Source organism: Clarias gariepinus, chromosome 7, assembly GCF_024256425.1.
Source record: "Clarias gariepinus isolate MV-2021 ecotype Netherlands chromosome 7, CGAR_prim_01v2, whole genome shotgun sequence".
NCBI classification, from domain to species: Eukaryota; Metazoa; Chordata; class Actinopteri; order Siluriformes; family Clariidae; genus Clarias; species Clarias gariepinus.
In genome coordinates, this window is record NC_071106.1 from 18013517 (window position 1) to 18026269 (window position 12753).

A 12753-nucleotide genomic window follows, 5' to 3' on the forward strand; every position below is an offset into this window, starting at 1 on the left:
GATCTGTATTTGGTAAAGTATGCAACATTATACTAAGTAATCAGGCAGTTCAGCAAGTTCTGAAATAATATATTCATCCTTTCTGACACCAATGACAACCATGACATGGTCACGAAGATCACACTTTTTCCCTTTTATGATATTTGATGTAATAGTAAATGAAGTGGTGGCACAGTGGCTTAGTGCTTAGCACTTCTGCCTTGCACCTCCAGAGTCATGTTCGATTCTCGCCTCGGGTCTGTGTGCATGTTCTCCCCATGCTTGGTGGGTTTCCTCAGAGTATTAAGGTTTCTTTCCACATTCAAAATGATTAGGATTAGGCTAATACAGATTATATCTGCACCGAATAAAGCGGTATAGATGATAGGAGATTCAATTTAAAAATATTTTTTTTTAAAGATTGATATAATAATCAAATAATTATGTAACAGTTTGCTTCCACAAGTGAGTGAGTGTTTTGTAAAGATCTTTTCTAGCGCACGTGCTGTCTGCGCTGAGTTTTTAAATAAAGTTATTTCGAAGGCGCCGACCACGTGAGCCACCCGGGTGAATGAGCCAATCAGCAGCTCGCGGTGCGCAGAACCCGGGAGTGAGATTGGAGTAATGTGAGTGCCGTGTTTTCGGTTATAAACTGTCAAAACATCTACTTTGAGCGCTTCAACGGAACTGTACCGCGTTTGGAGTTAAAGCGGTAAGTTAAAGATTCACCATGCGGTTATGCTAACACTCGGGTGGAGTGATTTGTTCACCGGTGTGTTCATGAAACGTGCTGCTAACTGCTCTGCTAGCCTGGAGCTCTGCGGCTAGCTAACGAGCCGCGCTGTTCATTCAGACACTCAGTCATATGGATGGGGCTCCTTTACGTATTTTATGAGATAAAATATACAACACAAAAAGGGAACAGCTACGATCTGTTTCCACAACATCCAATTTAGCCAAGTGGCGTAGCACGGTAGCTAACGGTAACTAGACCGACTACATGTACACTGTTAATGATGAGTTCACTGAGAGCCTCAAGCGCAGGTCACTTTCGTGGAACTTAGTTTGAGGATTTATTTAATGCATAATCATGTAAATAACACGAAATTATTTGTGACAAAGTGACTGGCAAAATTTGACAAAGATACACCATGTTTGAAGGCATTTCTGTGATTGTCAATAAGTATTAGAGATGGGAGGAAAAATTGTCAGTCATGTATCTGTATGTGTGTGTGTGTGTATGTATATATGTATGTATATATGTATGAATATGAAGTGAGGTGGTAAAATATTGCAGTTCCTTTATAATCCTTCACACTGGCAGTCAGCACAGCATCCTGTGTAGTTTGCTAAGTTAGTTTAGAATTGTAAATCTGGTCACTCCCACCTGATTTACTGTATATACAGTAAATATATATCATGTAGATAGAATAATATATTGAATAATATGAATCTGATACATTGTCTACCCGTCTGCACTGGACTGTTGTGTGAAGGCAAATAGTGAATTATAACAAAAGAGGAATATCAAGACAGTTAAGAATGGCGATATCACCTCTTATCCTTCAGGTTGTATGGCTGTCTATTCTTCCAACGTCTTGACGTGTCACATTTTGTGGCGTAGTGGACAATCGGTTTGAGCGGGTATAGCATCCAGACTGAGACACATCTTTAGGACATCCTCTGGACGTGGTTTAAAAAGAAATATAAAAATCAGAAGTAATGTGGTTTTGACTGCTCAGAATTCATGAGAGCAGTCTGATTCCACACTAATTCCGATCCGAATATGGCAAAAATTGGATTAGGGCTGGCATGGCATAAATGACAGCTAAATTGTGAAAGGCTGTCATTTAGTGTGTCATTTAGTGTGTGCTTCTACTAATGAAGTGTGTCTGCTTCAACAGGCACAATTAGAATCTTCCATCTGTTATACTAGCTGGTATTATAATAAAAAAGGGAGTTTTTGATTAGTTATCATTATTTATTTATTTGCATTACTGGATTTCTTTTGGGTTGAAATTTATTTTTCATAGTAAAAGATCAAATTCCCAGTTGCATTTTTGGTTGCCTTTGAATAAATAAGCTCTTTACATTATAATCTGTGTATAAAATTGCAATAACTCATTGTCAGTGATATGATTAAAAGTCGATCAACCAGGGTTTACTTTGGTGATGCTCCTTAATTGTATATTCACATGAATTGAAGAGCTCTCATTGAATATGAGAGGTTATCCTGAAATTACTGGATTTTCTTAAATACAAAATGTCTTATAAATGCTCCTGCAAATCAGTGTTTAAACCAGTGGCTCTCATCCCTGGTCCTGGAGAACCCCCTTAGGAACCCAAACTTGACGACCACTGGTGTAAATATTAAGCTCTATGCAGAAGAACAATTTTGTTTTATATCCTAGTTGATAACTGTTCTTGTAGCACAATGCATAATATAGTTTTATTTGATTCTGGCTTAAAAATACTGCTTCTGAATTATATTTAAATAAAGCTATACCTGAGCCCCTGCATTAACGGCAAGTAGATGAAAAGTAATACTGATTACAGGTAAAAAGGTACACTTATGCTTAAAAACTTTATAATCTTTTGCCTCAGGTGCGTGGACATGGATGCCGAGGGCTTCGGGGAACTGCTGCAGCAAGCCGAGCAGCTGGCAGCTGAGACCGAGGCCGTGTCCGAGCTGCCTCATGTCGAACGCAATCTTCAGGAGATTCAGCAGGCTGGAGAGAGGCTGCGCTCTCGCACCTTCACGCGAACCTCACAGGACACAGCCGATGTCAAAGCGTGAGCATGCAGTTTTTCTATTCAGCATTTCAGCATCACAGGATAGTAATTTGACCATGTAATACTAAATGTTTTTCTTTTTTCTTTTTTTTTTTTCTGTTCCACGTTGTACATACAATGTCAACAGAAAGTTTTCCACATTTCACACTCATCTTTAAAAAAAAAAAAATCCCCTTAATATTGTACACACAATACTCAATTTACACAATGATAAAAACTTTACACAATGATAAAGTCAAATCACATGTTTGAAGTGTTTTGTTTATTTATTGAAAAATAAAGACTAGAATATCACATTTACGCAAGTATTCAGACCCATCACTTAGTACTTGGTTAAAGTACCTTTGTACTACCAGTGGCAGCCTCATGTCACAATGGCACAATGTTTCAAGCTGATCCAGGATGAATGGGCAGTATTGGTGCAAGGCTATTTTCAGGTCTCTCCAGCATGCTCTATTGGGATCAGGTCTAGACCCAGGACTTTTACAAAATTGTTCAGAAGCCACTCCTGTGTTTTTTTTTTTTTGGCGTTAAATTTTGGGTCGTAGTCTTGTTGAAATGTAAATTGTCGTTTCAGCCTGTCTCTCCTGAGAATAGCTCCTTATTTTTCTGCATCCATTTGTGTTCAAATAGTCAATCTCAAGCTTCTCCCATCTCCCAGGGGAACACCGGATCTTATTTATAGTGACCCTTAGGTTCTTGGCTACCTCTTTAAGCAAGCAAGGCCCTTTGTCCCCAATTACTCAGTTTGGCTGGGCGGCCAGATCTGGAAAGACTCTTGGTTGTTCCAAATATCTTTCATACAGGCTACCACGCTTGTAGGCACTACAGTGCTGCAAAAGTTCATAGTATTCTTTCTAATAGTTGTGTCTTGAACTTTACCTTCATCTGATACACCATCTACTGTGAGACCTTGATGTGTGACTTTCCTAATAATGTCCAATGAATTCAATTTGGCACAAGTTGTAGAAGCATCCAAGGGACCACTGATAGGAGTAGGATGCACCAGAGCTCAATTGCCAGTGTCATAACAAAGAGCCTGAATACTTGTGTAAATGTATTATTATATTTCCTGCCGTTTCCTGATTAAGCTTGTATACACTGGCAAGAATTGTGAATTCCCCAGTACCATGTTGGAAACCAACAGTACACAAAACTATATAAAGTAAAAATGAAAAACAGTGAGATCAATGCAGGACAATAAATACAGCAAACTGTATCACTCCTTTAATGACTTGAAATGACTTGAAATAACTCATATCTCTCTTTTTTCCCCCGCTCCAGCTCAATTCTTCTGGGTTCTAGAGGACTGGACATCTTTCACATCTCGCAGCGACTTGAGAGCCTGAGTGCAGCCACGACATTCGAGCCACTGGAACCAGTGAAAGATGCAGACATTCAGGTAAGGGAAATTGTAGTATTGCAAACATCGAGATTATAAGAAGTCTGACTGTCTTATATAAGCTTTGTATCTTGATTATGAGCCTGGATTTAAGATGATTCTAATACCTCTAGCGACTGATAAAGCAAGAATGTTGGTTTTGAAATATTTGTGAGCACACAAAACTAAAACTAAATAAAAACTTGTAATGTCATAATCGGTTAAGTATGTAAAAAAAATAAATTTAAGCCCTGATATTTGATATCGCCATGATTATATTCAGGATAAGTGTAGACGTCTGACTGCAGCTGTAAAGTCAATAGGTAGTAATGTAGCAAATACGGATGTCAACTATCCACTCTGTTTTCATAAAAAATATGCACTTATCTAAACAGCCATTATGTGGCAGCAGTACAGTTTGTGAAGACACAGGTCAAGAGCTTCAGGTCACTTCAGACATCAGCATGGGGGGGGAATGTGATCTCCATGACCGTGAGACGGTTGTTGGTGCCAGACGGGCTGTTTCGAGTGCTTTGCAAACTGCTCATCTTCTGGAAATTGTGTCTGGATATATATTAGTGGACAACATGGCACTGTTTACTTCCTGTGTGGTTTTGAATCCTTTTCAGAGTCAAATCAGGAGTCACCCTCTTGTCAAAATTGTAGCCAGAGTCTGAGAGCTTGAAGCCAGAATAGATATAGGTGGACGCCCAGTATCATGTTAAAGTATCACATTATGTATCATTAGCATGGGAAAAGTTTAAAATAAAACATTTCATGGGTGGTTTCCATTACGTTTCCATTCTGTGGTAAAAGTATAAAAAAAAAATAATCATATTTTAAGCCATAAGTTTAGGAGTGTCTTTAAGTAGAAGTAGCTATGTATACCAGTAAACATTGACACTTATCACCTATTCTTTGACGCAGTAAAATTCTGTTCTTAATAATATTTTTCTAGTTCTGATATCTGCAGTAATTAATGCATCTGAAAAGTGTGTCCTTGTGTCTCTGGAGTATTTAGAAAAGAGGGACTGGCTAAGCTTTTAATGCGAGCTGTGATTTGAGGGAATATGGTCTAGTTTTAACTCGTAATGGGAGATTTTTCTCCATTAATTTGCTTGCTTTACATTATTGACACAGACAGCTCATTATTGGAACAGAGCACGTCACGGAGGAATCGTAGCAGACTATTCAAATATCATTTCAGAGATATTGATTGTTCTCTTTTTCATGTTAAAAAAGAGCAAGTAAACAAGTTTATGTAAAACATATTTTAACATTCGAAACAATACGAAACTGGATATCCAGGTTTTATAAAACATTTCAGCAGTTAACTCAGATAAGTGATAGTATTTTAGTCTTTCTAAAAACTGTGAATTGTGTAGTTAATGTTTTATGTTCAACAAACAAATATATTTGTATTTTGATTAATTTAAAGCTAATACTTGTAAATACAGTGTGACTTAAAGGTAGGATGTTGTATTTTTTTACTTGGGGTGCTCTGTGCAGCCATAATGATTAGATAACGGAGAATAAAAGCTCTGTTTAGGAGATAAAGCTCAAAAGTGAGGTGTTGTGGTGGTATTTTTATGTTATTAAAGAGGGCCGTTTTGGCGCAGTTTTGGCTCGGGGTAGTTAAGGCACTGGGTTACTCATCAGAAGGTAGTAGCGATGGAATTTATGGCTCTTTGAGGGGATCTGGATCTTGGCGATCCGTTCTTTTTAAAGAGCCGTTAAAAAGAACAACTCTTTTGGCTCTTTTTAAATATTTAGTTAGTTTTAAGAAGCCAGCTTGGGGGCATCTCAGTTTATCCTGGAAATAATCACTGGGAAGAATGATGAGTGGAGATTTGTAGTCAGATAATTAAAAATCAGATATCACACACCAATATCTAAGTTTGAATTATTCTGAAATATTGATTATTACCTCATTTGTCATGTGTGGACTATATTCCATAGGGTTGCACAACATCCCTCTGCTTAGACAGTGACATCACGATTTTGGATTTACCTTTAGTACAAAGTGTGTGTATGTGTAACGCTATGTTGACTTATGTTATTTATGCAATACCTACTTACAAATAAACAATAAAAACAAGGTTCGCGAACGTCACAACTCTAGAAGGTAGCCCCGGTTCGAGCCCCAGATTCACTGTGTTTCCATTGTTGGGGCCCTTGAGCAAGGCTCTTAACCCTGTTTGCTCAAGGGGCGCTGTATCATCGCTGACCCTGTGCTCTGACCCCAGCTGTGCCAGGATATACAAAGAAGGAATTTCACTGTGCAGTAATGTATATGTGAGAAATAAAGGCTTAACTTAAGTTTACTCTGTCGAGAAAGAAGAGTTCACAAAGATTGCCTTTGAGGTGGTAAAATGTTGATATTCCTCTAGTATTCCTTTAGTAAATGTAGTCCACTAGGAGGCACTAAAATCAATAATCATTGCAACCATTCAGGTATTTTTATACACATTTCACATTCTCCCCAACTTCTGCGAACACAGAATTTTGTTAGTTCTTTAGCATTCTTGTGTTATAAAAGAACATCTTTTTGAATCTTCCCATTTGATCTTCATTGTTTCCCATAGCCTTAATAAACTTTATTTACATTTACAGCATTTGGCACACATCCTTATCCAGAGTGACTTACATTATTATCTCATTATACATCTGAGCAGTTGAGAGTGAAGGGCCTTGCTCAAGGGCCCAATATGTAGTGGCAACTTGGTAGTGGTGATGGTATGGTTTTTGAACCTGGGGCTTTCTAATCAGTAGTCCAATGCTTTATGCACTGAACTACCTCTGCCATCGAAATTTGTTCGATGTACAGTGATTTGATTTATAGTTAGCACTCAACATTTCAAGAAATTACCTACAATTGCTTTTAAAATGTGTATAAATTATAATTTTGATAATTCTCCAGTGTGATGTGTCAAAGGTCCAATGCTCACTTTTAAGACATTGTGTGAATTACAAAAACATTTACAGCTAATTAAGACTATAGGTGTTGTATGCCTATGAAGCAAGGACCATGACAACTGCTGCTTGCAGCTAAATTGTAGTCTTTACGTTTGCCACGGGAATAGGTGGGGTTTAAAATTGTAAAATTGTTTAAAATTGTCCAGCCACTAGATGGCCTCAGAGGTTATAACTGGTAGGTAAAGAGTCACAGATTTTCACAGCAATGTAGAATTAACACATTTAACAAAGGCTGGTATTGGAATGACTGGTTAGTAGTAGAAGTTTGTGGATGCTAACGCTCTTGTCTCGCAACTGATGATCTGAGATGGGTATTTACTAAAGTAAAGATTGTAATTTCAACCATGCTCCATCCTGTATTAGGGCTTAAACACTTTTCAGCACTTTTCAGTTGGTGTCCTATGTCGAGAAAGGACAAATACTGTAGGTGCATGTGTGATTTCTTTCCTTGTGTCTTAAGCCCTTGCCTTGATCGTAAAGATTCCCATCACGCTTTCAATGACTGTGTGGGCAACTCAGCTAAGACATTAGGGCAATAGTCTACTTAGCTGTTTTATTTTCAGTTCCAAATAATCCCACGCAGTGTTTTTGCAGGTCAGTCATGGTGACCCCGTGTTCCGTCACTGTAGTCGGACAAGTCATACTCAGATTTATCCCTGTACACCCTGCAGTGGTCATCCTCGTTTGTAGGCGTGACAGTGTTGTGTTAAGTCTGACTAATAGTTAACAGTTTTTTGCTGAGTAACATCGGTGCAGATTTTTTCCTTCTCATTCTCTCGCCTCAAAACATCACAAATTTAAATCCCTTCTAATGTAAAATTAGTTGTATAACAAATTTTTGGTGTATGGTGTTTATGCTGTAGATCATCTGCCTATCCTCAACTCAGTGTAAATCTAATCTGCTGTGTGTTCACCAGAGGGCGATATTGAACACAGCACTTGGGCGTAGTACTTGCTGACTTTTTTTTTTTGAACATGAGGGATTTAATGATTGTTAAAGCCTTATGTTTATAAATGAATCACATTTAATTGGTGTATACTGGCTCTAACTATTGGTGTTTTTAATGTAATAATATATAAAATCCTTGAATGTGGGATAGAGGGAGCTTTTCTCCGAGGCTGTAGACTCAGTAGTATGATGGGTGGATGAAAAAAATGTTCCTTTTACAGCTCAGTCTGAATATATGAAGATGCATTGCGTCTTTTTGCTTTCGATTTCTGTATGGACCTTGCATGTTTGTCTTAGAATGAACAACAGATTCATATCAGGTGATGGGTGTTCAGATATTAGGCCTACTGCTTGGAAATTGAGTCATGGAATGACACAGCGGTGACTGAACAGAGAGCATTAAATCATCTGGTATGAAGACATTTTGGTAACAACTCATGGAGTACATCATAAGGTCATGAAGAATTCTAGAAAATTCCATGACCCTCACTTGTTTTTAATTCATTCACAAAGTTGGATGTGAGGATTAGTTAAAATTGGAGCTTTAGGAATTTAGTAAGTCAGACTATTTCTTTTACTCCTAAAACCCGCACTTATTTTTTATCTATTTACGCAAATTATTGAAAAAGCCCTACTAGATAGGGAATGGAATTAGGGTTTCAGAGTGTAGAATTGCCAGTTAGCTCATTCTCCTATTCTGCTAACACTGTAGATGTGAAAATCAGCAAGTACGAATTATCTTTTGTAAGAATGCTCCGGAGTTCTGTCTTGGTTTTCTTAATAATGAACTCCTATAAGTTAGCTTGCTAGCTGATGTTATGGGCCAATTTCAGCATTCTAGATCTGACATTTGGAATTGTCTTGAAATCACAAAGCCTCACAGCACGGACAAGGTTAGTATCAGTGAGATAATGTGTGTAAGCTAAAAACAAACAACCTCTTAAAGTGACTGCTTTCTTTATAAAAAAATTAGGCATCCTTTCAGTGTTATAAATGTGACATTAATCTGACAAACTTTATTTTACAGAATTGTATTTTATTTATTAAAATATAACAAAACACTCTCCCTGAACCTCCCACCCTCCCCACCCTCACGACAGCATCCTACTCTCAGCAACACAAAGGACCCCTGACAGAGATGACCCAATTGTTTGTGTAGGCATCATGAATTGCAGAAAGGGTGTCCAGATCTTGTAAAAGTCCTCAATGTTCCTAGCCATATACGCTAGCCTGTCTTTGGGAAGACTAACTACAGTTATCTTCCTGATCCATTGACCTAAAGCAGGCCCTCGAGCATCCTTCTGGTTTGAAGCAATAACATTCCTGGCTTGCAACAAACAGAAATTAATTAGCAAACTGACACAATTTTAAGGTGTAAACGTTTTCTACAAACGTAGAAATGTTTGCCATTTTTGTGATAAATGTTTTGGGATACACTGGTGTAGTGTGTGTGACCTGCCTAAATCAGTGCTTCAACTATATAAAGATAAATTATTGCTGACTTTTTTTTTCTGGCTCTTTCCTTTCTCATTCTTTTACTTTGTAGTTTTCAAAATTTTCGATAAGACTTTATTGTTAAATTTACAAGGACGTGTTTATCAGAGTAGTGTATCAGCATGGTTTGGTAGGAACCTTATGCACTATGCTTTCTTTTTCCTATGGAAAGGTTGCTAATGGAACTGCCCTACATACACTTTCTATGCTGCAGCCTTTATATAGCTGTATCTAAGATCATGTGCAACTTTATCTATTTTACTAGTTGTAAAAAGGGCTGCACATTTGTATTTTTAACAAATATTGCAACATAAACTGATTGTGTGATGGTTAAATGTGCTACATAGGCTACGGTCTCATTACCAGCTTAAAGTGACTTAATTTATACATTTACAGTATTATTGTTTTAACCCTAATATGACCCAGATCTGGTTTATTTATGGCTGTCTGAACGCACAAATCTGAAGTTTTCTTAGATTGCATCTGAGTCACTTTTGAATGTGTTCCTAACTTGGATACATAAGTGGTCATGTTACCTAAATGAGAACAGGCAGATCAGAATTCTTGTGAGTTTTTGTCGCCTTTTTGCGCTCGCTGATGTCAGTCGGCAGCGGCTTAGCATTTAATCATATTTTTTTAGGCTGACAATGGTGCAAATTATCTCATTAATAAGACATTTGTCAATATTTATTTATTTATCACCTTAAAAGTATATTAATAAAAAAAAAAATCCATAAATTACTGAAACTATATAAATCCCTATGCATATATTGCCTATAACAAATTGCAGCCTTTTGCGATTATATAATTGCACAGGTCCATATTGCAATTAAAATGATGCAATTAAATGTGCAGCTCTAGTTGTAAATTTCCCAGTTTTGGACATGCTGTAACGGTGCTTATCTGTATTTTTTCTTCAAGCACAGAATGTTCTTTTGCTCATAGTAAGACTGGCTTTTCTGGGTGCTTTCTGGATTCCACCATATTGCTTTCCCTTTTTAAACAGAATGAGATGTGGGTGGTGTGAGTGGGCATTCGGGGAGTGTCTTAAAAGAAGTGACAGGAGTTCGGCCCAAAACAGTTTTTTGCAGCCACGTTATACACTGTAGTGCCATTTGTTAAACCACTTTATACCAAAGTCATGTTCTACATGTATTCCAATATGTAAAGATGTATGCTTTTTGTATTCTGCTAACCATTTAGTCCTGAGGCTCGTTTCTTTCTGTCCCTCAGGATTATGTTCTAATATTTCAGGCGGGATCACGTACACGTGTCAATCATCGGCTACATGTTCCGTGTAAATGTGTTAATCTTTTTTAGCGTCATCCTCGGCTTGCGTTTTATCGATGCAGCATGATAGAGACGGGTTTTGTCGACTCATCACATTAACGTATCGATCTCCCAAGGTTTTTGTATCGCATCCTGAAGGCTCGGTGTCGCCCCTCCACCCCCACCCCTCCCAACCTCCCTCATCCGAGTCTGCCTCTCCCACCCTCCCTTCTTTAGCCTAGATATTTCTGTGGTGGGGCCTGCCAGAGTATACCTCTTACTGGAAGTGCACTTAGCATCTGGCAGTAAAGCTAGCTCTCTCTCCCTCCCTCACTTCCTCACTGTCTGTGTCAGATTTTTTTTCCTCATCTCTTTCAGCATGGACCGTGTGTCTTTGATTTACTGGCACTTATCATGCTTTGATTTGACGCTCTTTCATAATGACTAAATCATTTTTTAATCTAAAGCTGTATGAAAGCCTTTTAACTATGAAATATAATGAATATGAGTCTATACAGAGGCCATGCTGAGGAATGCAGTGTGTTTGTGTTTGTGGGGGTGGTAAAGATGTCAAATGGCTGTACAGTGTGCTGCATTTATATTAAGTTATTGTTCTTTGTGTTGCTCGCTCTAAGTCTGCCGTGCCGCTCGTCTCAAGACAAAGAGAGCATACACTGTTAATAAGGCGTAGCTGGTTATATCTCCCTGCATGTGTGGATGTGTGAGCGCGTAACCGCCTGTGTGTGTGTTCTGGTAAAATCCCAATATTAAAAACCTAATATTTTAGGATGAGCACGGAATTAGGCCGAGATGTACACGAGTGTGATCATACATCGCCGTTGTCTGATACCGTAGAGAGACGAAAAAGAACGTACGGTCTATAGCACTCTGCTTTTTTTCTGTAATGGAGAAAAGTGGAGGTTGTGCAGCGTGGCACGAGCATGTCGCAGTATTCAAGCGAGGAGTGGGATTTCTGGAAGGGCTTTCTCGCAGTGGCGTCGAGATGGCAGAATCGTGAAACGCGTGACTCTCTCTTTCTTTTCCTGCTCTCCAGCTTTCTGTCTTCCTTTCCTTCTGTCTCCGAGCGCAGCCCCTGTCTTCTGCTTACACACTGTGATAGATGCAGCTGCTCTAGCTCATGTGGGTGAAATAGCTGTACACGCGCTCGTGCCTGGCCTGGCCAGCCGCTCCAAAGCCACTGCACTCTTCTCATTAACTAAACATGACTCTTAAGAGGATTATTAGCCCAATTTCTGGACAGGATGTCGGAAGCCATCAGGAGAGGGGAAGAAAAAAAAAATCCATTACCATAATTGCGTTGCGCTAAGAGAGGGGGAGTTGTTGAGGAGGGGGGGGGGGCATGCAGAGATGTATAAAAAAGGAAGAAATGAGTGAGACTGAAAGAGGAGGATGGCAAGGATGCTGGAGGGAGGAGGGAGGGGGTGATGGGTGATAGAGAGTGGTAGACGGTTCAGGCTGAATTATCACTCCTCCTCAGCATCCCCCCTTCGCCTATGCGCAGACTTGGTATGGTCCTCCTCCGACAATAAAGCAGCCCACAGGAACCCTGCTCGTGGCACATATCTGGGTTCAGACCAATGGCCCGGCACGGGGTGGGAAGGCGCTCGTGGCAGACTAGAGTGTGTGCCGGCAGCGAGCGAGGTCAGAAAACGCCCCAGAATGGCGCTGACCAACTTCCTGAAGCTAGACAAGAGGAAAGGGTGTGTTGGGGCGCAGCCACACACTGCTCCTGGCTATATGCACCTACTCTGACAGGCTGAGGCACAGCGTGAGTAAGTATCTTCTACACCATCCATGCCTACTTTCACACTCGCACGAGTTCAGTTGGAGCACACATGATTCAGATTCGAAGCCCTTGCATCATGTAGATTCCACAGCTTTCACCTTGCGA

At 39.3% G+C, this 12753-nt stretch overlaps 1 protein-coding gene across 1 annotated transcript in view; it reads left to right on the forward strand.

Moving 5' to 3' along the window:
* Positions 1–569: 569 nt before the first annotated feature.
* nup93 (nucleoporin 93) overlaps positions 570–12753 on the forward strand; it is a 29135-nt gene continuing 16951 nt past the window's right edge. Inside the window, exons 1-3 of the mRNA XM_053500789.1 lie at positions 570–691; positions 2584–2772; positions 4057–4174. Of these exons, the coding sequence (XP_053356764.1) occupies positions 2594–2772; positions 4057–4174 (297 nt within the window). The 5' untranslated portion in view covers positions 570–691; positions 2584–2593. The remainder of the gene's footprint in view (positions 692–2583; positions 2773–4056; positions 4175–12753) is intronic.